The 26,746-nt window shown below is 39.5% G+C and overlaps 1 protein-coding gene across 6 annotated transcripts in view; it reads right to left on the bottom strand.

The window, feature by feature from the left end:
- Positions 1-26,746, bottom strand: part of ADAM12 (ADAM metallopeptidase domain 12) — a 396,536-nt gene that overhangs the window by 265,855 nt on the left and 103,935 nt on the right. For 5 of the 6 annotated variants that reach the window (XM_061635685.1, XM_061635687.1, XM_061635688.1 and 2 more), the window contains one exon: positions 25,441-25,514. In XM_061635685.1, coding sequence (XP_061491669.1) covers positions 25,441-25,514 — 74 coding nt within the window. Of the gene's footprint in view, positions 1-25,440; positions 25,515-25,915; positions 25,955-26,746 lie in introns of those variants that run through there. The other variant, XM_061635691.1, reaches the window with a different exon arrangement.

Genomic DNA, 26,746 nt, shown 5'->3' with positions numbered 1-26,746 from the left:
TGTTTAGAGGGAGAAAAGCTTTTCTCTATCCACTCTCCATGCCATGCATAATTGTATACTTCTTACTCACATTTTCTCTAAACTAAAAAGCCCCAAATGCTGAAACCTTTCCTCATAGGGGAGATGCTCTATCCCATTGATCATTTTGGTCATCCTTTTCTGAACCTTTTCCAACTCTACAACAACTCTCAACAGGCTTCAAGAGTTTCTAAGAATCCATTTTTGAAAGTGAGGTAAAACAAAACAGCTGGACCCAAATAATTTTTAGTGAAACACTGATCTTCAAAGGCAGTGACACACCCAATTCAAACACCCAGCAAAACACTGCCTCTTATGCTGTTTCTAGAATTAACAAGTACCCAGAGAAGCCTAGCTTGTTTTCCATGTTCATCAGTACTGCCCTTCATTTTTCTTTCTTTCGAGTCTCTAAAATATTGTCTGAATCCAGGACAGACCCAAAAGGCAATGTGCCAGCATGCAACCTGAACATATAAATGATTTATAGCACATCCTGAACTTTGATGCTTCTCTCACTCAGGTGTTGGGTATTAGGCCCATCCTTAGAACTAACCCTTTAATATAAAAATGCTATCAGCAGCAGCAACAGGCCACCAAAGACAAACGAGAGGTATGCAAAGCCTGTTCCAACAAAATCATGTTAGGGCAACTAATTCTAAGCTTTCGCTTACCATTTTGAAAATCACTTTTTTCATGCATACTGAATTGGCTCATAATGGCATACTGTGCTTCAAGCAAGCTGCTAAGTCCATTGACTGTTGTCTCCTTCATTGTAAATCTCTATCATGCTCCCTTTGGCTGCTAGAAAGTAAACATCAGTGAGGTGTCTGCAACTCCAATAGAAGCGTCACCAAATGGCGGGCAGCTACCAACTTAAAGCATTCTGCACACCTTCCCAGTGCTCCTCCCCATATGTGAGTGTAGCCTGATGTCAGTAAATGAGACTGTGGGGACCCAGAACACTACAGAAGCAGGAATTTTGAGGTTGGGTGGCCAGATTTGGTGGTTCAAAGATTGGGAACCCACATACTGAATAGCAATGGGGATACTAAGAGTGGACTAAAATGTATCTTTCAGGAAAGAACGGCAGTTTCTCAACTGAAACAAAGAAACAGGTTAAAGTAATACAGTTCTGAGCATGTGTCACCACCATCCTGACTGCTTGCTCATCTAATCTAATGAATACAGACTTCACAGATGTAAAAGCAGGACATCAGCTTGAAATACATTTAATTATTAATTATTATTGGAGTAAAGAGTTTCAGGATAAATATGCCCAGTGGGCAATAAAAATAAGTATTAAGAAAAGTGCAAAAATATATTAGCAGCCAGTTATTTGTGAATTTTACTAGCATTGCTAGAGACACAGTAAGTAGACCCTTCAACAAAATCAGATGCCAACTCTGTCTGTTGTAGGATCTAAGAGCATCATGGATACCAGGGCTCATTCCCCCGCTCCTTTTCTAATGTCATATCTATGTCATCACCAGCCAACAATGGCCCTCCCAGGATATTCTACTTCTAAACTAAAAGGAACCATACTCAAACAAAAACAAAAAATTAGAAAGGAAAACTCCATTGTGAAATTGCTGAACTAGAATTCATCAACAAATGCAAATCTCTTGTATTTGGAGTTAATTGGAACCATGGATTTCTTTTCCTACTATTAGCTATTAAATTAGTACAGCACAACCAGAAAGATAATATTATCTCCAATTAGTTTTTCTATGAATATGTCACTGTAATGCTGTATACCTTTTAACTGCAGACTTATTGCTTCCTCTTATATTTCATGCTCTTTTGGCCCGAGTTTAATTTCTCTCTGACTTATGTTATATATGTGTGTACATGCAGTGCAAACACACACACACACCCCTGCAAACTCAGAACTACACTTAGTGGATGCGAGGAAGTAGATTCCAGTTCACAAAAACATATGCTACAACAAATATGTTAGTCTCTAAAAATGCCGCAAGACCCCTCTGGAATTTAACCACATAGTTAACTCAGTTAGAAAACACAGAACATAAATAGTGCTAAAGCACTAAAACTCCAGCCTTGATTTTTCAGTTGTAAAAATAATGACAATTTCACAGTACAATTGGAAGTATGTGAAACATATTTTCATTCTATCTTTTGATAGCTATTGAGCTTTGGTGTTGCATCAATATTTGCTGCCAATGATTTTCAAAGTATCTCTTCAAAGTCAACCTCTGGCTGGGGAAGGGGGTACATACAAAACAGGAAATGTTGTTTCACTAAGCTTGACATTTACTGCAAAGAAACAAATGTAAGTACTAAATTTATGAGTCTCCATGATCCATCTATTAAACACTAGGTTCTGCTTTTACAACTGGCCTTCATCAAGATTTTTCATTTTGTAGCCAAAGTGTCATCTCTTCTAATGACTCATGATGAAGATTCATTCCAGTTAACTCAATTTCAGATAAGTTTTGCTGTTCTTTTTAGCATGTTCTATTCACAGAAGAGTGGCTATTAGCTGCCTATGTTCTTTATGTACATCAGTTAATCAGTGCTGTCCAAGAAATAATTGATGTTGTGATTAAAGACAGAAAGATGTACATCTGCTTAAGATTACCCAGACTTCTTCTACAAAACTGATAAAGTGATTGTTTGCCATAGTATGAAAGCATAACAGGCATGAGTTATGCTTCTTTTTTTGGAGATGTAAGCATTGTTTAATGCAAAAGTGCTATAGAGTAGCTTTTCCTAACCTTTGGGTCTCCAGATGTTGTTGGACTACAATTCCCATCATTCCTCACCATTGGCCATGCTGCCTGGGGCTGATGGGAGTTATAGTTCATCAATATCTGGGAATCCAAAGGTTGGGAAAGGCTGTTCTAGGGTATGGATCTTATTCATTTTATGGAGGACTAAAATCTGTCTGCAGCAACTGTTAATATTCCACACTGGTATTTACATCATGTTAGAACCAGAGAATGAAAGACAAAAGCAAAGCAAATCCAAGCAATATTCTTGACAAAGCTCGATTCCGAGCTCGATTCAAGGTGCTGGTTTTGAACTATAAAGCCTTACACGGCTTGGGACCACAATACCTGATGGAATTCACCCAGAGCCTTGTTGTTACAAGGATGAGGAAAACCGGGAAACCTTTGCACTAGATATAGTCAGTGGATCTTGCATTGTTTACCTTTTTCCAAGTGAAATGGAAATTTACTGTTTAAAGTTACATACCTACATTTGAATTAGTGCCAGAAACTGGATCCTATGAAAGCAGATTGATAATCTCTCTGGCTCACTATTATAATGGGCTGCTTTCTCATTTAATGTAATACTTTTTTTCCATACTAACAATTGGAGGACATGCTAACCTACTGGGCTCCTACAGGGAGGGGCGGGATATAAATCTGATAAATAAATAAATATTGTATATTCACAGAAAAATAATAGTACTACATTGGAAGATTCTACTCAAATGCAGGTAAAGCTTGTTTACTACAGATCTTTAAAATTTCAAGGACAACACTGAATACTGAAGAAGATAAATTAAGTAGCTGGTGTCTATTCCCCCTATCAAATTTGTTATCTTGGCAACATGATTCAGTCTCCTCTACAGAGCCTTTAGGAAGGGCTAAAGGTTTTGGTTTTTTTAAAGCACCCTGAATGTGAGCCAAGGGATTGTCACTGTGAGTATGGAAAAGGAGAGAGATTTTAGAGGCCATTGGGCATACTGTCATTTATCCTGCTCTTATTCAACAAAATTAGACCCCAGGGACTATGTATCAAACTGAAAATACCCAGCAAATAATTAAGGGCAGATTCAGTTCCAGTTTCAAAAACATGTTTACAATTCTCTTTGCTGTTTTAGAGTCACTATGGAGGACCTGTCAACTTTGGGGGTGTGTGCAGGAGAAGTAGAGTGTGGAAACTCACTTAGTTTCCAACAATATCTAATATTAAATCGAAGTCCAAGGCTTCATCAGACTTTATACTTAGCTGACTTTCTGAAGAAACAGGTATAATGTTAAATAAATTTTAAAAGACTATCACCACCACAACCTGTCCTATTGAGCTTTGAGACTAAATTGTGAATGAAAACACATTTAGCATTACATTATAGGTGGACTGTAAAGAATTCTCCATTTCCACATAAAGGCACATTCCTCTCTTCATGTTGTCAATCGTGTACTCCAGCCATAATAAAATTTAGAGCAAAATACGTAAGATGATGGCAGACTTATCTCGTTAAATCTGGGTCTGGCCCAGCTGAGTACATGCAAGGCACAGTGATCTGATTTAAAGAGCAAAGGAAACAAGCACATGAGGATGCTGAATTCTCTGATAGTCCATCCTTCAGCAACCTAGTACCTTCCATATGACTGAGACTATAGCTCCCATCAGCCCCAGCTAGTTGTTCTGGCTGGGCTGATGGGAACTATAACTCAAAACATCTAGAGAGCCCCAGGCTGGTGAAGGTTGGGCTATAGCTTGGAAAAGTTACTTTTTTGAACTACAACTCCCATCAGCCCAATCCAGTGGCCATGCTGGCTGGGGCTGATGGGAGTTGTAGTTCAAAAAAGTAACTTTTCCAAGCTCCTATCCCCAGATGCTTTGCTCCTAGCCAAGCAGACTTTAGACTGCTGTCTGATAGTCCAGCTGATGGAAAACTCAGGTCAGACGACAGACTGCAGAGAAATATGCTCAATGCAGATGAAGGATCACCACCCTCATTCCCTTGCCTCTTTCATTACTTAAACTGGACACCTCCATACTCTTTATATGTGACTGAGTAAGACTCACATTTAAAGAGACTGGCCTGTTGCTGTCATATCTAGTTTGGCTATTATTACCCAGAGGCCACATATGGCTCTCAAAATATTTCTTTGCATAGCCAAAACTCTGCTACTTTCTTCAGAAATTTTTGAATGAAAAATCTCTCTCTCTCTCTCTCTCTCACACACACACACACACACGCACACGCACACACACACAGAGAAATATAACACCTCCACAGGTTTGCGATACTAAGAGCAATAATTCTGAACTGTCAGATACCACATGGAGATATGACTATTGGAAATCTGCAACTCAAATACAGGATCCTAGTGATTGTTCAGAAAGCCTCAGTTATGACCCATAGCATTGGTGATAACACAATTATTGGTAAATAGTCAGGAATGGAAGAAAGTCATGCATCATTTTCAAAGAATATGGAGGGCTGGTTGCAGGGCCAGCACCAGACCACCATGGAACCTTGGACACCACACTGCTGTGCACCCCTTGCACATTTAAATACACCCAGTCATACCACCTCTTGCATTGCCACATCAGCGTGCATATCTGCCATCACTCAAGATAGCAGGCATGTGCAGAGCAGTGATATGGTGACACAAGAGGTGGCGCAACCAGGTATATTTAAGCACGCCAGCTGCACATGTGTACGGACATGGTGTAACCTGGGGGAATGTGGCTCCCACTCCGCACCACCATTCAGTCATGACCCACGACCCAATGCTGGTGAAGATCATGGAATGGGAGCTCCACCCTCCCAGCCCCAGCTGCAGAGGCCCTAGGCCAGTGCCTGACCTGGCTGCCCATTGATGCCAGGCCTGGCTAGTTGAACAAATTAACTGGCTGACCCCCAAAATAATTTAGTGCACACTCCTATGCTAAAGATACATTGTCTGGAGCACCTTAGAATTTGGCATAAACCCTACATCAGTGGATATGGAGTATATCATCACCTAGAGACCCCAAATTGACACAATGTCAGACTTACACTGCTGAAACCCCACTAATCATACAATTCTGCTAGAAGAGCAGGGGTGTAGTTGTCCAGGGTCTTGGGGGATCTTAGACTCCTTACTTTTTTGGGACCCAGATCCCAGCATGGTCCCTATGTCTCCAGAGTCCTATGAGCCAATCAGTATGAAAGGAGAGTATATTAGCCAATGAGAAGGGTCTTCTAACTTAATTTCCTGCTGATTGGAGCCAATCAGAATGATAAGAGTTCCTGTTAGTTCTTTTAGTTATTTCTTCAAAAAGCCAAGTTGTGGAGAGTAAAAATACTGTAACTGCAGAAGAAGAAACAGTGAATCCCGATGATAGCATCCCATCTACCTCAACAAGCAGTTTAGTAGAAGCAGAGATAAACCTGTAGACACTAAATTCAGGAATTCAAGCAATATTACTGTAAACTGCCCAGAGAGCTTTGGCTATGGGGTGGTATACAAGTATAATAAATAAATAAATAAATAGTCTCTGATAGTGAGAAAGGACAATAAAATGGTGACTATGATAGAGAAGCAGAATTCAAGCCTGGCCAGATTATTCTTTAATTTTAAAAGAATGCATAATCTGGGGGGGGCATGGCTGTGACTATTATGAAGGGACCCTGCTCTTCTTAATTTGCCACTACACTACTGTAAGCAGAGAGGCCAAAAATGAATGACAATGAATGCCATGGATACTGGGAAGGGAATCTGGTTTGCAGAGCTTTGCTACTGGAAGTAGACAGGATCCTGACACTAACATTATGCCAACATAACCTGGCTACCATCTTGCCAGGATCAAAGGATTGCTTGAACCATATTGTTTAAAAGGTGTCAGTCCAAGATAAAATTGTCTCCCATGTGCTGGAAGGAATACTGCAATTAATGAGTGTGTGACTTATATAAGGTTTTCCTTACCTCATTCATTTTATGTCCATAAATGATTGTTACATTTACTCTAGGTTCTTGTTAATATTGCATTCAGCACTGCCTCCAGATAAGCTGAAGGTGAAAAGAAGCAAGCTCCATCTGGCCAATTACCCTCTTGCATTTCCCACAAAGTGATAACAGAATAAAGTTATCAGAATACCTGGTATTCTGCTATTGCAATTATAGATAGGAAGGAGCAATTTAAAGTGAGAATTTCTTTAATATGTGAATTGCATAAGCAAGCATATCTTCTCTACTTTTTCTATTTAATTAGCTGGTATAGCTTCATGCTGTGACCCAATGCTTGTTTTAGATACTTTCTGTTAGAAAACAGCTCCTGTAGTTCTTCAAAGTCACAAAAATGAGCTACATCTAATTATGCAGGCTGAAAAAAATTAATTGCCAAATTTTTTGTTCATCCTAATGATGGGATTAAGCATACATGAACTGGGTCTTTGTTACAAACTCATTATGCTTCTCAGTTTCTGGTTCCCTTACCAAAACAGAAGAAACTTAACTGAAGAACAATCAATAGGAAGAGGACAGTCGTCGTCATCATCATCATCATCATCATCAGAGGTAATGATAGAGATGATGGATAGAAGAAGACGAACACAGTACTCTGTAGGTATTCCTAGTGGTCCACAAAGCAGACAAATATGCTAGCATAACATGAGTCCTAGTTAGGCAGATACCAGGGAGCTGGTTTCTATTTGATTACATAGGAAGAGATATGGACTTTGGGTTGTATTTAACTAAATCCTATTCATAGTACACCCACAGAAATTAATGAACTAGTTAGTCTTGTATTAACGTCAGTGGGTCTACTCTGAGTAGGACTAACACTGAATACCACTTTTCGCATTTTACATTTACCAAAATATTAGTCTTGTGGTACCTGAAAGACTAACAGTTTATTGTGGCATAAACTGAAATGGACATGGACTAGTGCAAATTTCATCAGATGCATGAAATAAATCTGGATTAACACAACTAGCTCTCTCGAAACAATAGCAGGATTAACAGGACTATTGTCTTGTACTTCCATTGTTCTGGTACATTGCAATTAGGGATGGAAAGATCTGTCAATTTCAGTTCTCTCATTTTCTCATTTTTCCAATCTTAAATTCAGTTCTCCCATTTCTGCAGCTATTTGCATTTTTTTAAAAAAATCCTTATGAAAATTCTCCAACATTTTAGTGTGAATTTCTCCAAATAAACACATTTTTGTAAGCAGTTTTAACAAAGGTACACATTTTTTGCAAGCCATTATCTAATGCATTTTTGCATGTTATTTTCACTCATATATTCATTTTTATACACACTTTCTGTAAATATTGTTTAGTTGGTGAACTGCATCACAAAATTCTAGTAAATGCTAATTTCTAAGGATGGCTATGTTTCGGTTCTCATACTGATTTGGAAAGTGTGAATTTGATAAATTCTGCTTAAAATGTGATCTGGATCAAAATTCTCACCCACCCCTAACTGCAATTAATGTAAATTAGATGGGATTAAGGCAGAGATGAAATGGTGGGGGGACGGCAGGATTTCCCACACCCCCTTATCAATACTAGTACTTTCAACAAGGTAGTACTTTTTGTCATATCATAGTGGAGTTGTGTGGAAAAAGTCCCAGATTTTCCAGCTGCGGATCTTGGAGTTCTGGAAAAACTCAGTCTAAAGTAGGAATGGGTAAGAATTTCGATTCAGTTCTCATTTTAAGCCAAATCTATCAAAACACAGCAATCCTTCCAAATTTGCACTTATTCGAATTTTGCAATGTAGTTTGCCAACCAATGTTTACACAAATGCATATATTACAGGAAAGTATGCATAAGAATGTATATATGGGTGAGAATGACATACAAAAATGCATTATATGATGAGAAATGGCTCACAAAAATTTGCTGTTTCTGTGAAATTCACACTAAAATGCTGGATAATTATCATGAGTATTTTTTTTAATTGAAAATTGCTGCAGAAATGTGGAGAACTGAATTGAAGAATAGGATGAGAAAATGAGAAACTGAGACGACCAAAACTGACAGATTTTTCCATCCCTAGTCTAAAGGAAACCCAGTCTGAAGAAGCTGCCCAGTGTTGTTCTAAAAGGGACAAGGCTGGGAAGATTCTTAGCTTCCTTTTTTGGTGGCTATCTATGGACTAGTCCAGTGGACCATATTTGGGGAATTGAAAGAAGACAAAGACAAAGGATATAAAAGGAAGGCTAGCTGATCTCTAGCTTAGTATGGCACTTTTGGATAATCTGGAGAGCTTTTCCTAGATTTCTTCTATCTTTCTTGGGTATATCCCTTTCGGTTCATACTTTGTCCCAATGCTAGGCAGCTTCCTTAAGTAGCTTCCCTCAGGGATTACAATGATAGTTGATGTGCGTGTGTGTATGTATAACTTCTGAGAGGGAGGTTCCAAAAACCTGATGGGAAAAAGGGTTGCATTGGTTGTTGTTTTTTAACCTAAGCAAAACCAAAATTGATTGTGTATGGCTCTTCTTTACCTATACATTATATATTTCTTCCTCATCACCACCACCACCCTAGGCAACAGTTGCAGACAAATATATATATCCAAGCAGTATTCACTAAACTGCATTCATATCATTTTTGAGACAATGTTTTAACACACATAGCCAAATCCACAAATTAGTGTTTTCCACATTAATTAATAGTACAAATAGTATTGATTAATATCTTCCCTGGGTAGGGCATACAACAGGCCCTACTTTGGCTCTACTTTCATTCCACTCATTTCAAACTCTATTATTTATTCATTAATTGTCTGCATAGATTGCCTCTAAAATTAGTGCCTGGGGAAGATTTATCACTGGCAAAAGATTAAGATTTTTAAAATCCATCTATCCCTGTACTATACGTATCCCTGTACTATACGTATCCCTGTACTATACGTATCCCTGTACTATACGTATCCCTGTACTATACATATCCCTGTACTATACGTATACTGAAAAAAAGTTTGCTATATCCATCATAAAAGTCTTAAATATTACATTTTTCTAGCAAAATATGCTTTATAAACCAAAATGCAGAATGTCAAAAAAGACATGAGTACACATTGTGATTGCCATTACTGCTAAAAAAATTAATCAATTTGTCACTTCCAGGCGCATTCAGAGTTGTAACCAACTAAATTCTACTCAGAGTAGACCCACTGAAATTAATGGACCTTATTCATGTTAATTGATTTCAATGGGTCTAAAACCTTGTTTGGTACAGCCTACAGTAAATAATCAAGTGAATATAAAAAACAATCCTGAAAGTATATCCAATTAGAATGAATCAGTTTATAGGGTTCTGTTTTATAGATGAGTCCAGCAGTAGACATTAAGAACCTAACGACATATGGTGTGGTGTGAGCGATTTTCATAGACAAAGAAATTAAATTCTATTTGAGAAAGAAAATAGTGCCTCAACCTGAAATATTTCCTGGATCTTTACTGGGATGTACTAACATACTGAATCAAACTGATATTAAGAGTCCTAATAATTGGATATCAAAACAAAAGGCTGGAAATGTTTACCAGGATCCAGTCCTTCTTAAGAGAAACCATTGCTCTTCAGACATGCAGCCAAGTTTCTCAGACCTTTTGGTTCAAGAGGCTTATCTTACCATTGGTCTAAATTTTATTCCAAGGTTGTCCTTAACAAATATAGACTTGAGCACTAAGACCAGACTTTAACATTCTTCCACAGACTATCATATATTCGTGTACCGTCTTCTCCACATTCTTTCTTATTTCCTTTTTCTTTCCATTCCTCCTCTCTCTACCTAATGCTATTTTTAATCTGTCTTTCTTCCAAGAACTCAGGACAGAATACATGGTTCTTCATTCCACACCTGTTTTAGCTTCACAGGGTCAAAATGAGAAGGAGTGTGTGTGACAGGTCCAAGGGCACCCAGTTATTCATGTGAGTCTCTCCAATCCTAGTTCAACACTCCAATCACTATAGCACATAGATAGGGCAAAGTATTAATGTCTTCTCATATTCAAATTTACACATGAAAATATAAAATCAAACACTTTCCCAACACGATTGTTTGGTATCTTTTTGAAACATATGGACAATTCTGCTTTCAATAATGAAGATGCTTTCTTTTTACACAGACACGAGAGCGGCTGTATAATATAGTCAGCATGGATTTTTCACATTCCGCAATATTAAATTGAAAATACCCCCATGCCATTCTGTTGCTTCTCATCAGCTCATTTCAAAACAAAACCTTACACAACTTATAGTCCAGAAATCAGAAACGCTTGCTTAACATCCCTCTAAATTTTCATGGCAATACACAACACAGTCAGAGAGAATTGAGAGTTCAAAGTGTAAAAAAAACCCAGACCCCTTTGGGACTTTTTTCTGTCAGTGTTCCCATAATTTGTTGAAATTAATTAAAAATCAGCCATGTTCACAGAGTACCTGTAATCCTATTACTGACCTTGCCCCATACTCTAACCATCTTCTACAGGCTTAAAAGTTTAAAAAAAATGACGGGCCAATTTTTAATTAATTTAAGAAAGTTAGCATTAGAGTCAATGATAAGCCCAGACATGCTCAGTAACAACCAGCTGTCAGTGTTCTAAAAGCCAGTCTCACAGCTGCAGATATTTCTATCAAACCTTATAAAGCAGGGAAATTGGGCAGCTATCGTGAATGCACCAGGGGAGCAGGAGACCTGACTCTGAGATATTGTAGTGCCCTACAAATTTGTAAAAATGCAAACACAATTTGTGTTGGTCTTTCACAGTCCAATCCACTTCCTGTGTAACTTGGAAGGATTTGGTAACGTGCTTTTGAGTATAAGGTGAGTAATGGCAACACCTGCAATCAGCCCAAATAACAGAAACAAGACATCTGTTGTGCTGAGAAGCAGCAATATTAAGACAGTTCTTAATATTAATATTAAGATATAATTCAGATAGTCACTTTAAATATTGTTATGAGTATAGGGATTAGAATGGATGATCCCTGTGTTGATGGTGGCAGTTCTTGCGTGACACAGCATACGTTACTTTGGAGTTAAGTTGAGCAAGAAACTTCTCAGATGCATTAGATCAAGTTAAGAGTCTTTATTAAGACATTAGGGCCAACAGGCTTAAGAGTAAATACATGTAGAATTTCTTCAGTCACCCCCCCTTCTGGTAAACACAGAAGACAACCTCTCAGTTCAGAGGCAATATACAGAAGACACAACTTACAAACTCTGTTAGAACTTTCCCAGTTGCTATCTCACGTTACCATGACAACCGCTGGCCTTGGATGTCTGCTCACTCTCAGGCCAGGAGATAACAGTTACTTCTCCAAACTTGCAGGCTTTATGGAAAACAACTAGAGACAGTAATGCCTATGGGTCATAGCCCAACATATCCCCCTTTTCCCATCAAGACTGCAAAACTTTCCATTGCATCTATAACTTTTCCATTTCAGCAATACATTTCTACAATACAAAGGTAATACATTTCAATACATTGCATCATACAGATCCAAATTACATCTCAGTACATTGCAGTACATTTCAGAACATCTCTGTACATTTAGCTAGAACTTTATTCAATCAAATTTCGGCTGAACACAAGTCAAATACAGTGTCTCAGGATCCATTTCAACTTGTTTATGCATACCTGGGCTGGTAATTACCCCCACAGTAAATCTTTCAGGCGGTTTCCCTATGTTTGATCGTGTAGAACGTCTTAAAGGCACTAGGGCTTCTGCTCTCTCTGCCCCCCCATCTGTGCTTGTGCTTGGCACAGCTTGATCAGATTCCATTTCTTCAGCCTTGCGTTTCTTATTTCTACGTTTCCCGCAAATGAGTTCATTTAACGCATCCCTGACAGGAATTTGTGTGCCTTCCACTTTTATGTCAAGATTTGGCTTAAATGTCAATGTCGGTGCTTGTGTTTGTGCTTGTGTGTCACTTGACCCTGTGAGAATGACTGTTTGCCTTTGATCCCAAGGCTTCTCTGCAACTTTAATGCTTCTGCTCAGGATTAATTGCTGTGTTTCTGGACACCAAACTCTGAAATATGCATTCTCTTGTGCTCTAGGTGCACGTGTGCCACGTCTTTTACCCTGTGGCTTGTAAACTCGGCTGCTTTGCACTCTCTTAGGCATTAACCTGATTGCATTACATGAAGATTCCATGTGAGCAGTAAACACTGACTGTGTGTCTTTTTCCGCTGTCCTTTTACAGCTCTGGTGGTCATTCCCTTTCCGCCCCATTAAACTCAAGGCATCAGCACACCTCACACCCACGGTCATTTTAAACTGCCCCTGTGTCATGAATCCCTGGCAAACAACTTTGCCTCTTCTCTGCACAAAACATTTTCCTCTGTCAAACGTCACACAATACCCAGAATTCACCAGTTTTCTGACTGACAATACGTTATGAGCCAATTCTGGTACAAACAAACAATCTGACAGTATTCCAAGTTTATCAAATCTCACCAGTCCTCGAGCCTCCACATTCTTCTGCGATCCATCCGCAAGTAAAACAAAGTCCTGCACATCTTCTGAAGTGTAAAACAAACTCCTGTCTGTGATTAATATATGGCTCGCACCGCTGTCAAGAATCCAGTTAACAGGTCCTACATCTTGAGACTTCTGTTTACAAACAAAGTTCACACTTCCCTGTTTCCAGCCTCCATCCCTGGAGTTTCGCTTGACTGCACAGTCCCTCTGAAGATGCCCACGAGCTCCGCAAAAATAACAAGCCTTTAGCCGCTGCTGTTCCTGCTTGCTTCCGGCTGCCTCTTTCGGCACGGCACTTTTTGCCTCTTTTCTCCTCTGCCATTCCTGGGTCAGCTTTTCTTCAATAAATTCAACGTTCAGGCCTCCATCAGGCATGGCTTCAATTCCCATAACAAAATTATTCCAAGTCCCATCGAGTGAAGCCAGGATCAAATAGGTCTTCTGAAGGACAGAGTGTTCCATGCCTCGATCCTGCAACTCAGCAAATAGGTGCCTGAATTCCGTGAGATGCTCACTCATTTCGCACTCACCCATGAAGCGCATCTGGTACAGCTTCCTTGCCAAACACAACTTAGATCCCGCGGTCTGTTGCACATGAATGCCTTCCAACCGGTCCCACATCTGTTTGGCGTTTGTAACATCTCTCACGTGTAGAAGTTGAGAGTCTGATAGAGCCAATATTATAAACACCTGCGCGCTCTGGTCTCGACGCTTCCAGGCCTCGGTCGGTACCACCGGAGGGTTTCCTTCAATCACATCTAATAAATCCTCTGTTATCAGGAAAGCATGCATTCTTGGCCTCCAACTGCCATAATTCGTTTCATTAAGTCGTTCCATCGGCAAGCCTCCAGACATGTTTACAGCAGCCATCCTGCTCACCTCTGTCTGGCACAATCAATCACGCTGCCCTCTCTGGAACTCCATCTGCTGTTCAGACCAGCCACTTACTCCTGTGTAACGCGCTGTGGATCTGGGCCCATAACCCTGTTGATGGTGGCGGTTCTTGCGTGACACAGCATACATTACTTTGCAGTTAAGTTGAGCAAGAAACTTCTCAGATGCATTAGATCAAGTTAAGAGTCTTTATTAAGACATTAGGGCCAACAGGCTTAAGAGTAAATACATGTAGAGTTTCTTCAGTCACCCCCCCTTCTGGTAAACACAGAAGACAACCTCTCAGTTCAGAGGCAATATACAGAAGACACAACTTACAGACTGTTAGAACTTTCCCAGTTGCTATCTCACATTACCATGACAACCGCTGGCCTTGGATGTCTGCTCACTCTCAGGCCAGGAGATAACAGTTACTTCTCCAAACTTGCAGGCTTTATGGAAAACAACTAGAGACAGTAATGCCTATGGGTCACAGCCCAACACCCTGTGGGTCCCTTTCCAGCCTCTGATTTGGAATCCAGTGCCTTGGAATGAGGAACTCGCTGTGCTGGTCAGATGAGTCTCCTTTGTTAAGCCGATAGAGTGGCCAGGTAGTTAATGGGCCTATTAGGTGCCCAGTAACTGATGAATGAGCCAGGAAGATCCTTTCGTCATTGAAACTCTTCAGGAGAGCCTTCCCCCCCCTCCTGGAGTCAAGGAGAGGGTTGTGTTTTTAGTTGTGTTCTAGAGAAAGGCTGGTAACTGGAGGCAGGCAGAGAGACTGGCTCTCTGTACCATGGCATTTGGGGTGCCTCCTGTAATACAGATGGAAAAGGTGGATATTGGACTGCTGATGCCTTGAACCCCCTCCATCCTAAGCTCAGGTTGGAATGTGTGTAAACAAATAAACCATATTTCATAAAGACACCACAGTCTCCGCTGACCTTCTTCCCAAAGGAAACCAAACCCTGGAGGAGCGCAGGGAGCCTGGAAATCTCACTGCTCAGAGATTGGGGAGGCGCGCAATAATATGTTTGATTTACTTTGCAATTTTAATGAAGTTTCCTGTGGTAAATTATTTTCTTTTGCTTCTGTTTCTGTGAATATGTGAAGGAGAGCAATACTTTGCATAATTTACACTAAAAAAACCCCTCAATCACCCTGTGCTCAGAGGCACATGTTCACAGGTGGAAAACCAAAACAGATGGAGCATTGGAAGTGGTGGCGGGGAGGACAGGACCCTCTGTAAGTGATTCAGACCCCTGGCAAGGAGGGTAAGGGAAATGCGGGGTGGGATGGTTGAACTAATGGAAGGAGGGGGAAGCCCTCTGCAAGTGATCAGTTCAGACCTCTGGCAAAAGCCTTCTGTCCCTCCCTCCTGAGTGGAGAGGAAGAGAAAAGGAAGTGGCCTGATAGATTGTACCCAACTGAATGTTGCCCTTCACAGAAAAAAAGATTCCCTGCCCCTGGTATAAGACATTGAAAACCTATAGGCAAAGAACTCTTAGAATGGAACCTACTTCATTAAAGCAAATCACTGAGAAGAATAATGATATAAACATTATCACAATGCCCAAAAATGTGGTTGACTACACAACAACATATACGTGTTGATGTAACCATGAAGCACAATTTTTGAAAATGGACCTGTTTATTTTAATTAAAGGGAAATTCCAGCTGTCAGCTTTCACTGAAACACTACAGTACAGCTGCTGGTTCTGGGGCTCACAGATAAAATAACTTAGTCAGCAGTTCAGGGGGTAATTTATAATCTTTTGTGATTACAGTACAGAAATAAATTATAGCAATATACTTCTGGGAGGTCCTATTTCCCCCCACAGGTTTTCTGTCGTTTGTTTTATTATTCTTTTATTCATGTTTCAACCCACTGATAATATACAAGGTTGTCAAATTTTTAACAGAAATTGTCAGGGAACTGGCATAGGAAATGTGTTGTTCTAGTTATTCCAATTAACAAGGTCATGAGTAAAGCAATTGGATAAACTGAAAATAGTCATTCAGGAAAACGTGGATGAGAGGAACTCAAAGAAATACAAATAGATTATTGTGAATTATGAAACAATTCCATGCAAAAAACTTATATATGTGGGCTTGATTCAAATAGTATATCTTTTGCAATAATTTGAACAGGACCTGGATTAACAGTGCAACCTTATATATGTTTACTTGAAAGTAAAAAGGTAAAGTCATTTCCGACTTAGGGTGACATCTTGCAAAGTTTACTAGGCAGACTGTATATATGGGGTAGGATTGCCAGTTCCTTCCCCGGCCTTTCTTTACCCCCCAGCATATACCGGGTACTCATTTTACCAACCATGGATGGATGGAAGGCTGAGTGGACCTCAACCCCTTTTACCGGAGATTCGACTTCCTCCTTCCGTTGGAATCGAACTCCGGCGGTGAGCAGAGCTTCGGCTGCATTACCGCCGCTTACCACTCTGCGCCACGGAGGGTCCTTTACTTGAAAGTAAGTCCTACTATATTAAATTGAGCTTATTCCCAGGTAAATTTGTATTGGATTGCAACTTCACAGCACAATTCTGTGAATGTTTAGTCACATGTAAGCCTCATAGACTTAGTGGGGTTTACTCATAAGTAAGTGTTCATAGGATTAAACTAGCATTCAGTAAACTCAAATTGGCTTGAAAGTATGGATAAGTATACTGACTTTTTAAAAAACACAATAGGTCAATATACTACTCTTCGGAAAGCAGGTAAAAGTAATTCCTTTCTAACTTTAGTCTCTCTCTCTCTCTCACACACGCAAGCACGCACGCACGCACGTGCACACGCACACACACACACACACACACACACACACAAAACATCTAAGTTGTCCTCAGTCAGCTGGGGAAAGGATACTTCTTTTCCCCAAGCCATGCAAAGAGGAAAAATGTACGGATCGGACCAAACTATCTGAAGAACCATATCTTCCCATATGAGCCTGTCTGAGCCCCAAGATCTTTGAGGGGGGCCCCTTCTCTCGGTCCCGCCACCCTCACAGGCACATCTGGTGGGAATACGGGAAAGAGCCTTCTCAGTGGCTGCCTCCCTTCCTAGGCAGGTTAGACTGGCTCCCTCCCTGCTGTCCTTCCATTGACATGTAAAGATTTTCCTGTTCTAACAGGGTTTTGGGAACTGATTGCAAGGGCTATTAAACAGGTGATCTTGAGTCAATCACCTTCTCTCAGTCTTATCTACCCTCACAGTGTTTTGAAAATAAAAGAGGGGGAGAGAAGAGGATTTGCAAGAAAAGCAAACACAGGAATGTGCATATAATATTAGTCTGGTGAAAAAGGCAACTTAAATACAGCAAGAGAAAACGATAACATTAGACAATGTTATGACTGTTATGCCTTTGCCCCACATGCATATAACATTTATGAGGACAAATTCTTGTAGCTTGCTTAATACTTGCCTATAAATAATTATTTCATGCGATATAACTAAGTAGAGAGAAGGTGAGTCTGAGCAAGCATCTATATTTTGTAACTAGTCAATGAAGTCCTGATTATGAAATGCTGTTTGTAGTGCAAGTATTTCTCACACATTTTTAAAGTAATGCAAGACTCTAGGATACATACTGTATATTAATTCCATCATAGTCCCATTCCTCTCCTTCTCCTGTGCCTCCCCAATTCTGTTCTGAGGATCCTCCAACCTTCTGGAACAGATTTTAAGGGTGTGGAAACTATAGGGGAGAGTAGAGGAAGGGGAAGTTATACTGCGCAAGTAGAAGTCTCTTGCATGAATAGAACAAAAGCATTGGATTAGAACAGCAGCAATGTATCCAACCTTTAGCACTCTACATGTTCTACACTTCTGCTGCTAAAGGCATAGCCTATTTTCAAAACTCGGTGATAGTTTTGCTAATCAGTCCTCATCTGAATGAAGTAATATATATGAACTGGGACCTGAAACACAATTACTGATTTCAAATCCTCAAAGTTTTTGGCAAAAAGTTTTAATGTTAAAGTACTTTGTTTCAGTTGCTTCAATCAAATATAGACAATTGTATCAAAGTTTATTTTAATAATCCAACAAAGATGGAAACCATATCATTTAAAAGGTTTGTAAAAGTGGGGGTGGGAAGCATGCTTTTAGAAAATGGTTAGGCAATAAATACACAGACCTTTTATGTATACACTCATTTAACTGACTAATTTAATAGTTATTTAATAACTACACTTATTTAATAGTTATTTCAACATCCTTGCAAGAGCCCATTTACAATTCTTATGTGCAAAGGTATTAGAAAATCCATTATCCTATGCTCCATTATAAATGGAGGAAAGCACATTATGAGTTCCTAGACTTTGAACCTACTTTAACCCCGTTTGGAGTTTTTTCAGGGGCATTTGCAGTTCTCACATTACAGAGAGACAAGCCCAGGTTTGCTACTGAATGTATACTCAGTGAGGAGCCACAGCCAAATCCTGATAATCATATAATCATACATGTATGATAAGCATATATACACACTATTTTATATATGTCCTACTTTGCAGAGGATAGCCCTTTATTTCAAGAGCTTTCAAGAAGATAGTTCTCTTTTTTACTTCCGGGAAGGGTGACTTCGCTTGTGCCTGCTTTTGGGACGGGCTCCCGCCTCAAAAGAAGCTTATTCAGATATAAATCAGTCAGAACATTTTTTTTTGACTGATGAAATTTCTCCCGGGCAGGGAGAAACGTAGAGATCAACCTCAAAAGCCTGTTTTTGTTGGGAGGACTGGATTTCATTAATTTATGAGATAAGGTCCAGCCAAGAATGCCGGACGGACTTTCGAACAAGCTCTATCTGTTTAATGCGATACGTTTATCTTTTCTTTAAAGAGAGAACGGACTAACAGGCAAGCACCCTTCTTTCTATTATTTTTTTTACTTGGTTTAAATTGTTGCAACAAAAGGAGATTTGTCAGATTGATCGGCTTTGGACAACTTCTGGGTGAGCTATAACTCTTCTCTGTTATTCACGAAATTAACAGCTTATCTCTGTTTCTGTCGCAAAAAGCTGTCCTGGAAGTGCATTCTAAAGATATAAACAGAAGAGGGATTTCTATTCCTGATTTCTATTCCGAGGAACATTATATTGTCTGGGACTATTCTCTTTTTGGTCTATTTTATTTTGACGAATCTGCTTCTTCACGACGCCACTAACTGTTTTGATGCTGGGAACTAAATTTGTTTTGCATTCTTGAACATAGAGAGATAAGCAGGCTGCTCTGTTTATACTGTGATGTCATCAAGCCTGGAATATTAACCCAATTGTTGCTGAAATAAGAAGTGGTTCTTCTTTATTTTTGTTTTGCTCTGTTTTCGTGGTTTTAAAAAAATGGCAATCAAGAAAGTGGCTGAGAATCTGGAAGTAATTATGTTTCAGAAAATAATGGATGAGATTGAGATAACGAAACAAACCCTGCGACAGGGCAGTAAGGAGCTGAAAATTGAACTGAGCAAAATGACGCAGGAGCTTAAAGAAATAGGTGATCCTGTGAGAGAGGAGAATGAGATCAGAGATGAGAAAAGAAAAAATAAAGGGAAGATACAAGCCTTGGAGATTGGAACAAATGTGGAATTGGAAAAAGATCTGGAGTTTATGGATTTTAGAAATAAAATCTACTGTTTGGAATTTAACGTTATCTCTGAAGAAATTAATGAAGATATTAGAGATAAAGTTATCAATGGCTTGGATAATCTTCTGGACTGGAATGTTGTGATGGAACTTGATATAGAGAAAATCTATGGAATTAACTGCAGCCATGTGACAATGGAAAAACTCTTAAGAGATGAGCCAGTGCATTTTGTAAAAAAGAAGAACACAGATATGACTTTACAACAGTATTTCAGCAACTTATTCAGAATGGATGGCAAGAAAATATTTGGGATAGAGGAAATTCCCATCAGACTCTTATTATATGACTATGGCTACAACAGCAAGATTATTATGGAATACTGATAATGGAAGATTGGACACTGAAATTACTGGACTTAACAGGACTATTGAAGATGGAAGATGGAACTAATAGGGATAATGGAATAATGGCTGTTGAAATTATTGGACCTAACAGATTCTGATGAGATGGATTAATCGAAATGTTTATTTGGACTATGGTTATGACAATAAGATTATTATAATTATTAACGAGATGGATTAATTGACATGTTTATTTGGAGAAAAATTGATAGATATATTTCTTAAAGAATTGAAACCTCTCTTTGACTTTTTGTGGAAAGAATAAAGTAATGTTTATGAGATTTGATGATTAATTAAGATAACTACTGGAGGAAAGTGATTTTATAATATCATTTAAGAGACAGGATTGTTATATATTGTAGACCTATAACTGATTTGATATGTGACAAATGGGAAGTCAACATTTTATTTTTTTTGTTTAATCATTTTTGTTTTGTTTTGTTTTTTGTCTTTGAATGTTTTATGATTTTGTTTTCTATGTTTTATGAAAATTTGAATAAAAATTATTGTAAAAAAAGAAGAAGATAGTTCTCTTTTAGAAGGAGTCCTCTATTTGAAGGGCTGTCTGGTCCAAGATAGGGAACCATAAAAAAGGAAAGCCTTGAAGTTGTCCATCAACAGTTAGCACTTGTGCAGTAGACTGAGCCAGGGACACAGGTCACCTAGTTATAGTCTTCTGCAATACAATGAGATGTATTTCTATTTAAATTATGGCAATTTCTCAATTTGCAGCTATAATAAATTAGCATAGGCAAGTTTTGTAAAAAAAACCCTCTTCTTTTGTGGTAATATGTTTAGGGGTTTTGTTTTTTTTTACAATGCTCAAGTGGCCACCCTACTGCAAACACAATTTCATATTTTAATATGCATACTAACTTAACATACCTTAGGTTTACACCTGTAATGCACACAATAGGCTCAGTACGGTCATTTAACTAAATCTGGATAGCTGTACCAATTCTGGGCTTCATAAGTTATTTATATTATATTCTGTCTGCCCCACAACATAGGTATACCATAACTACTGTCAGCTGCACTTTAAAGGGCACAGCACTTCTACAGGTGTTAACTTCCCTTTGGGAGATGCATCTTTGTCACTGAAATATGAGGTAAATATAAAACCTTAGAGGATAGGACACCTTTCCTGAATCTTCCCTCCTTCTGCTTAAGCATATCTTGTTTTCTATTTCTCCTCCTCCTCCTCCTCCTCCTCCTCCTCCTAAATTTATATCCAGTCCTTCCTCCTAGAAGAAACCCAGAGTGGCAAACAGGTGGTAAAACACTAAAAACATCTATAAAACATTTTAAAAAACAAAATACCTTAAAAATCTTACTATGTGCACAAGATCTTTCCTATATCAAAAACACATTGGAAGAAAATAATCGTTGGGGTTCTGACCCTGATACTTGCTAGATTAGTCTCTTAATCACCATCACTCTCTCTCTCTGTCCACCATGTAAAGGAGATGCCACCATGGAGCTCATCTATCAGGATAGTTTTTGAATATACAACTTCAGCAAAGCACCCACCCTTTAGTTCAGCTACGTTACCCATACAATAGTTCCATATCTAGACAGTCTAAAGGACCTCTCACCCAAATGATTTAATTACCTTTGGTGCAATCCTATACACATCTATCCAATAGTAAGTCCCATGGGGTTCAGTAGGGCTTACTCTCAGGAAAGTGGGTATAGGTTTGCAGCCTTAACTTATACATTATTAAGGCTGCAATCCTATGCATACCTACCTAAAAGTAGGTAGTGGGGCTAAGTAGGACTTCTGAGTAGAGATGCTTAGGATTACACTATAAACCATACATAGGATTTAGATACAAAAACATTATTCCAATCTGAGAGAAGTAATCTATGTTCTATACTCCTTCTTCCAGTCTCTTCAGCTTCAGTATCTATGCTCCAAAATATCTTATTTATATAATCCTATGAAATGCAGAACTATTTGCATAACCATGTATAAGAAGAAAATTGCTATATCCCATGTTCCTGCACTCATCACATACATACCACTGTACTACATTACCAATCTTCTACCCTCTTCTAACTTCAAAGACTGACTTTTTAAGCCCCATTACCAGCTATATGCTTGACAGGCGCAACAGAACCTTTACTTTTTGGAGCCTCCCCCCCCCCCGCTGGGTTCCTCTGTCTCCAGCACTGCAGCCAATCAGGAATCAGAAAAAATCCCCTTTCATTTTAACTGGCTTCCACCACTGACTGGCTTCCACCATCTGTTGGTTGTGGGAGGAGACAGTCATGTTGTCAAGGAGGTGACAACAACAGTGTGTGAGAGAGAAGTTAACAGAGAGGAGATGAGGGCTGACACGGAATGTTTTTTTTTTAATCTGCTATGGCTTTCTTAGCATCTTCCAGGTCCCCCTTACTTAATTTCACTATATTCCAAGTAGTTTCTGGGGAGTAGCTCCCCCCAAATCTGTTTGGTTTCATTTCCTAGTTCTATTTCCTTATTAACTGCACTTCCTGTAGCAGCAGTTGGCTTCTTCCACTGCTGTCTATGAATATCTCAGCTGCTGCTGAGACTGGACTGCCTTCAAGTCGATTCCGACTTATGGCGAACCTATGAATAGGGTTTCATGGTAAGCGGTATTCAGAGGGGGTTTACCATTGCCTTCCTCTGAGGCTGAGAGGCAGTGACAGGCCCAAGGCCACCCAGTGAGCTTCATGGCTTTGTGGGGATTCAAACCCTAGTCTCCCAGGTCGTAGTTTATCACTCTAGCCACTATGCCACACTGGCTCTCAGCAGGGGAGGGAGAAACATTGATAAAAAAGAAACAGCATTATCTTCTTCCCATTCTTGAGTGATGTGTGTGAGAAAAAAATACTATGTGCCTGCTGTCAGCCCCCCACCTGCAGTCTGGCCTCGTAATGGAACTCTCCCACTGGCCCCAGCACAGGTCTTTCACGACCCCACTACTAGGCGCCACCAGACACTCTGTACTGCAATACTGCCCAGAGATTGTGCCTTAGTCTCCTCCACAGATTGCTACGTAGTGTCTGGGTGCACTTACAGGTCACAACCCCTCTGTATCTTTCTGTCTTTAAAGATTACAGCCCTGGGTTGCTTTGGATACCTGCTGCTGTTACACTATCCCTTTATCGCTGCCACCATTGATACTGTTCCCCACTTTGGTATTGCCCTGCCCACCCTTCTGGTCTGTAATATCCCAGCCAAGGATCAGCCGTGTTGTTAAACCAGAACTATGTATTTATTAACACAAGGAATAAACAAGATTACTTTAAGGTCAGTCAGCATGCGTGTGGTTACATATAATAGTTTTCTCTTTATATCTCTTAGTCCTAAAACCTGCCTCACTACCTGCCTAAACACAAATCCACCCCCCAAAACCAACAACTAACCAACCACCTCCAACTGTCATCCTCTCATTTATACCTTCAACCACCCAGACACTCAGCCAATCACAACTCAGCATTCTTCAACATTCCAACTCCCCCCTCCCAACTCTCTCTACTTACCATATTTACACTACAAAACACGCACTTACCATAAATACTGTACAAATATAACAGGGGCATCACACCTGGCTGCATGTGTGTGAAGGCATCTGTGTGCATGGGGGGGATGTAGATGTTTGTGACAGAGAAAAGGGACAATAATGTATATCCCAGCAGAAGTCCCTCCTTCTGGCCTGATTCTTGCCCACCCTGTGTGCCTTCAGGAACTAGGTGGCAAGCATCATGATAAGCACCATTAATTTAGTATATGTGTAAACAGCTATATCTGTAAAAAGCCATATCCTTAGTGAACATCATTAATTCAGTATGTGTGTGAACATAAAAAGCAACCAAAAGGGGACTATTAAGTTGGGGTGTGTGTGTGCTAATCATAAATTCATTTTAATTTTTTTAAATTTATAGCTTTTTACTGAGGGTTTTTTACATTTTATAACTTAAAAAATCACATAAGAAAATAAAGTAAAATAACTAAAAGGCGAAAAAGACAATAAACCATTTTATTTGTTATGATTTTGTTCATGACAATTGGACAACTTGTTCATTATTAATTTTATTGCAGTTTCAAAAGAGTACCTTAAATATATATATAAATGATAATATTTTTATTATTACAAATTCAGTGGAGAAGAGGGAGGAGTGGGTGGAAGAGGAATGCAGCTGTGAGGTGGCGTGGTATAACACATGAAAGGACCTTGCACTTCTACATTTGCCACTACATTACTGCCCGTTACTGGTTCAGGCCTAAGGAGGTTTGTCTTTCCTCCACCATCATAAAAATATCCAATAATTTCACTTGGCAAGTGTCAGTAGGAGCAGAACCTCAAGTATTTCACTGTTTGTGGATGATCCAATTTATACCCACAGAAAACAGCCTGCCATGTACATTCTATTTTAAAAAGTACAGGACAAAGGAATTCAGTATCTGACAGTCAAGGTAATCAGCCATACAGAACCCATCCACAAGACCCCAGATGTCAGTAATACAACACAGAATCTTATGATTCTATGTATACCATTAATTAAGTTATGACAGTTTAGAAATATCAGGTTATTGAGAAGACTGAAATCAACTGAACAGCTACTTTATCTCAGAGCAAGATGTGAAACGTTCCTTCCCCCCTTCCCCCTGCCAACAATACTGCCTGATTGACAGATACACAACAGCTCCTGCGATGTGCAGTATTTGCATAAGCCAGTGGTCAACAAATAAATGCTTGGTGTGATGTGCCATGGGGAAAACAGGAGATATATTCCCTTTGCCGTTCTCTTTGCTGACTTGGAACCTGCAATGTACAGATGGCTGAGGGTGAAAGACCAGAATCAGTAGATTGTTATGCTTGGGAGGAGCAAGACTATAGGAACATTTTAGCTGGACAGCTTATTATATTCCTGGATGTTTTCTTCCAGGTTTTAGAAGGTCAGGTAGGGTTAAAAGGCACCCTTATCCCCTAGAAATGAGTGGCAAACCAAATGATGACTGTCACTGGTCTGGAGTTGGACCACAATGTATCAGTTGCCAAAATAAGCAGTGATACTGAAAGGAAGCAATAAAGAAACAGAGTGATTTCAAAAAAATTGGTTGCCCCTAACAGTGGAGTCAGAGGTACAAAGTGGCAGATGAACAAAGCGGACTTAAAGGAATGCCAAAAGAGATGCGTGTATTATAAGCAACTTTCACTGAATTACTATCTTGTTTTAAAGAAAATGGGGGGAAACTAGAAATATGGTTATACAAGTTTATTTTCTAAAGCTGGGCCACAGTTCTCCATGCATTACATAACCCATCAATTTTAACTTTATAATACACCCATTAGCTCATACTAGACAGCAAGGAATACAGATTAGAACTACTTACTCATTTCTCTCCAGACTGATGACAAGTTGCTCACTTTCAGTTTGTATAAGAAGTTTCAGCATTGCTGGGTGAGTCTGAAAAATGAAATGGAAGACCAGTTCTATTACTCCAAAAGGAAAATGTAGGCACCCCTGTGTGACGCCCTTCCCTGGCTCTCCCTGTCAGGTTCCTACCTGCTCGTGGTTACTGCCTGTCTCTAGGCACCACCAGGGACTCCACCAGTCCGGACTGTCCTTTCTTATGGTTTCTCTCCCCGCTCTAGCACAGATCTCAACAGATCCCCCTGCTAGGCAGCACCACCAGTCATGTCCTATAACCAGTAGTCCCAGAGACTCTGCCTGAGTCTCCCTCAATTAGGTTACCTCTGTGACTGCATGCTTAAGCTGTCCCAATCCCTTTGATTTACTCAGACTGCTTGTGGTGTTATTCTCTTCACCGCTGCCACCATTTGTTTCCCTTCAGCCTTGGTATTTACCTTACCGTCCCTTCTGGTCTGTGAAACCCCAGCCAAGGATCAGGCCTTTGGTAAACCAAATAAGTATTTTATTATATAACAGAGATAACAAGATTTCTTTAAAAGGCACTTAAGCATATGGTTACATCTATTCCTGAGGTACTGGTCTTAGTATTAATCCGAACTCCACCCTCTCCTCTCAAAACCCACCAAAACAACCCTCTCAAGTCCACCAACGTCCACACCACATCCACACCACATCCACCTAGATTTACCTGACATTCTTCCTTTTATACTGTCAGCCATTTTAAACATTCAGCCAATCATCCAGCATTCTACTGCCCATTCACTCCCCCTTCCTCTTTCACTCCACTTACCATGTATCTTCTAAACAAACAGCACTTACCCTATTTACACTAATACAGGATCATCACACCCTGCTCTGTGAAAGGCTGCAAGGCTGGGACCCTTATTAAAAGATGGAAGGCTGTGACAAGATCAGCAGGAGGGTGGGATTTAATGTAAAGTGCACAGCAAGAAAATATCAGTAGGATTTTGAATTTCTTTTGTATTAAAACAGTGCAGTGGTTAGCTTCTCAGCAACATTTCATTTTCTTTGACAACCATTTTAAATATATGCTGGCCAATCACAAACATCTTTAAATGTGTTTTTTTTTATTTAGCACTTCAGAGAAACTAAGATGTGTTCTTGAACTGCAGATTAATATACCAATAATTTTATACTGCTACAAACCTCAGTATGACTGACAATGTGCACTTAAACTATAAGCAATAATTTAGGAAAACAGGACTTGATACTATAATTAAAATATTTATTTTAGACAATTAGAG

Source organism: Rhineura floridana, chromosome 7, assembly GCF_030035675.1.
Source record: "Rhineura floridana isolate rRhiFlo1 chromosome 7, rRhiFlo1.hap2, whole genome shotgun sequence".
In the NCBI taxonomy this organism is placed as follows: domain Eukaryota; kingdom Metazoa; phylum Chordata; class Lepidosauria; order Squamata; family Rhineuridae; genus Rhineura; species Rhineura floridana.
The sequence above is the reverse complement of the archived record's forward strand: the minus strand, read 5'-3'. Positions and strand labels throughout refer to the sequence as shown.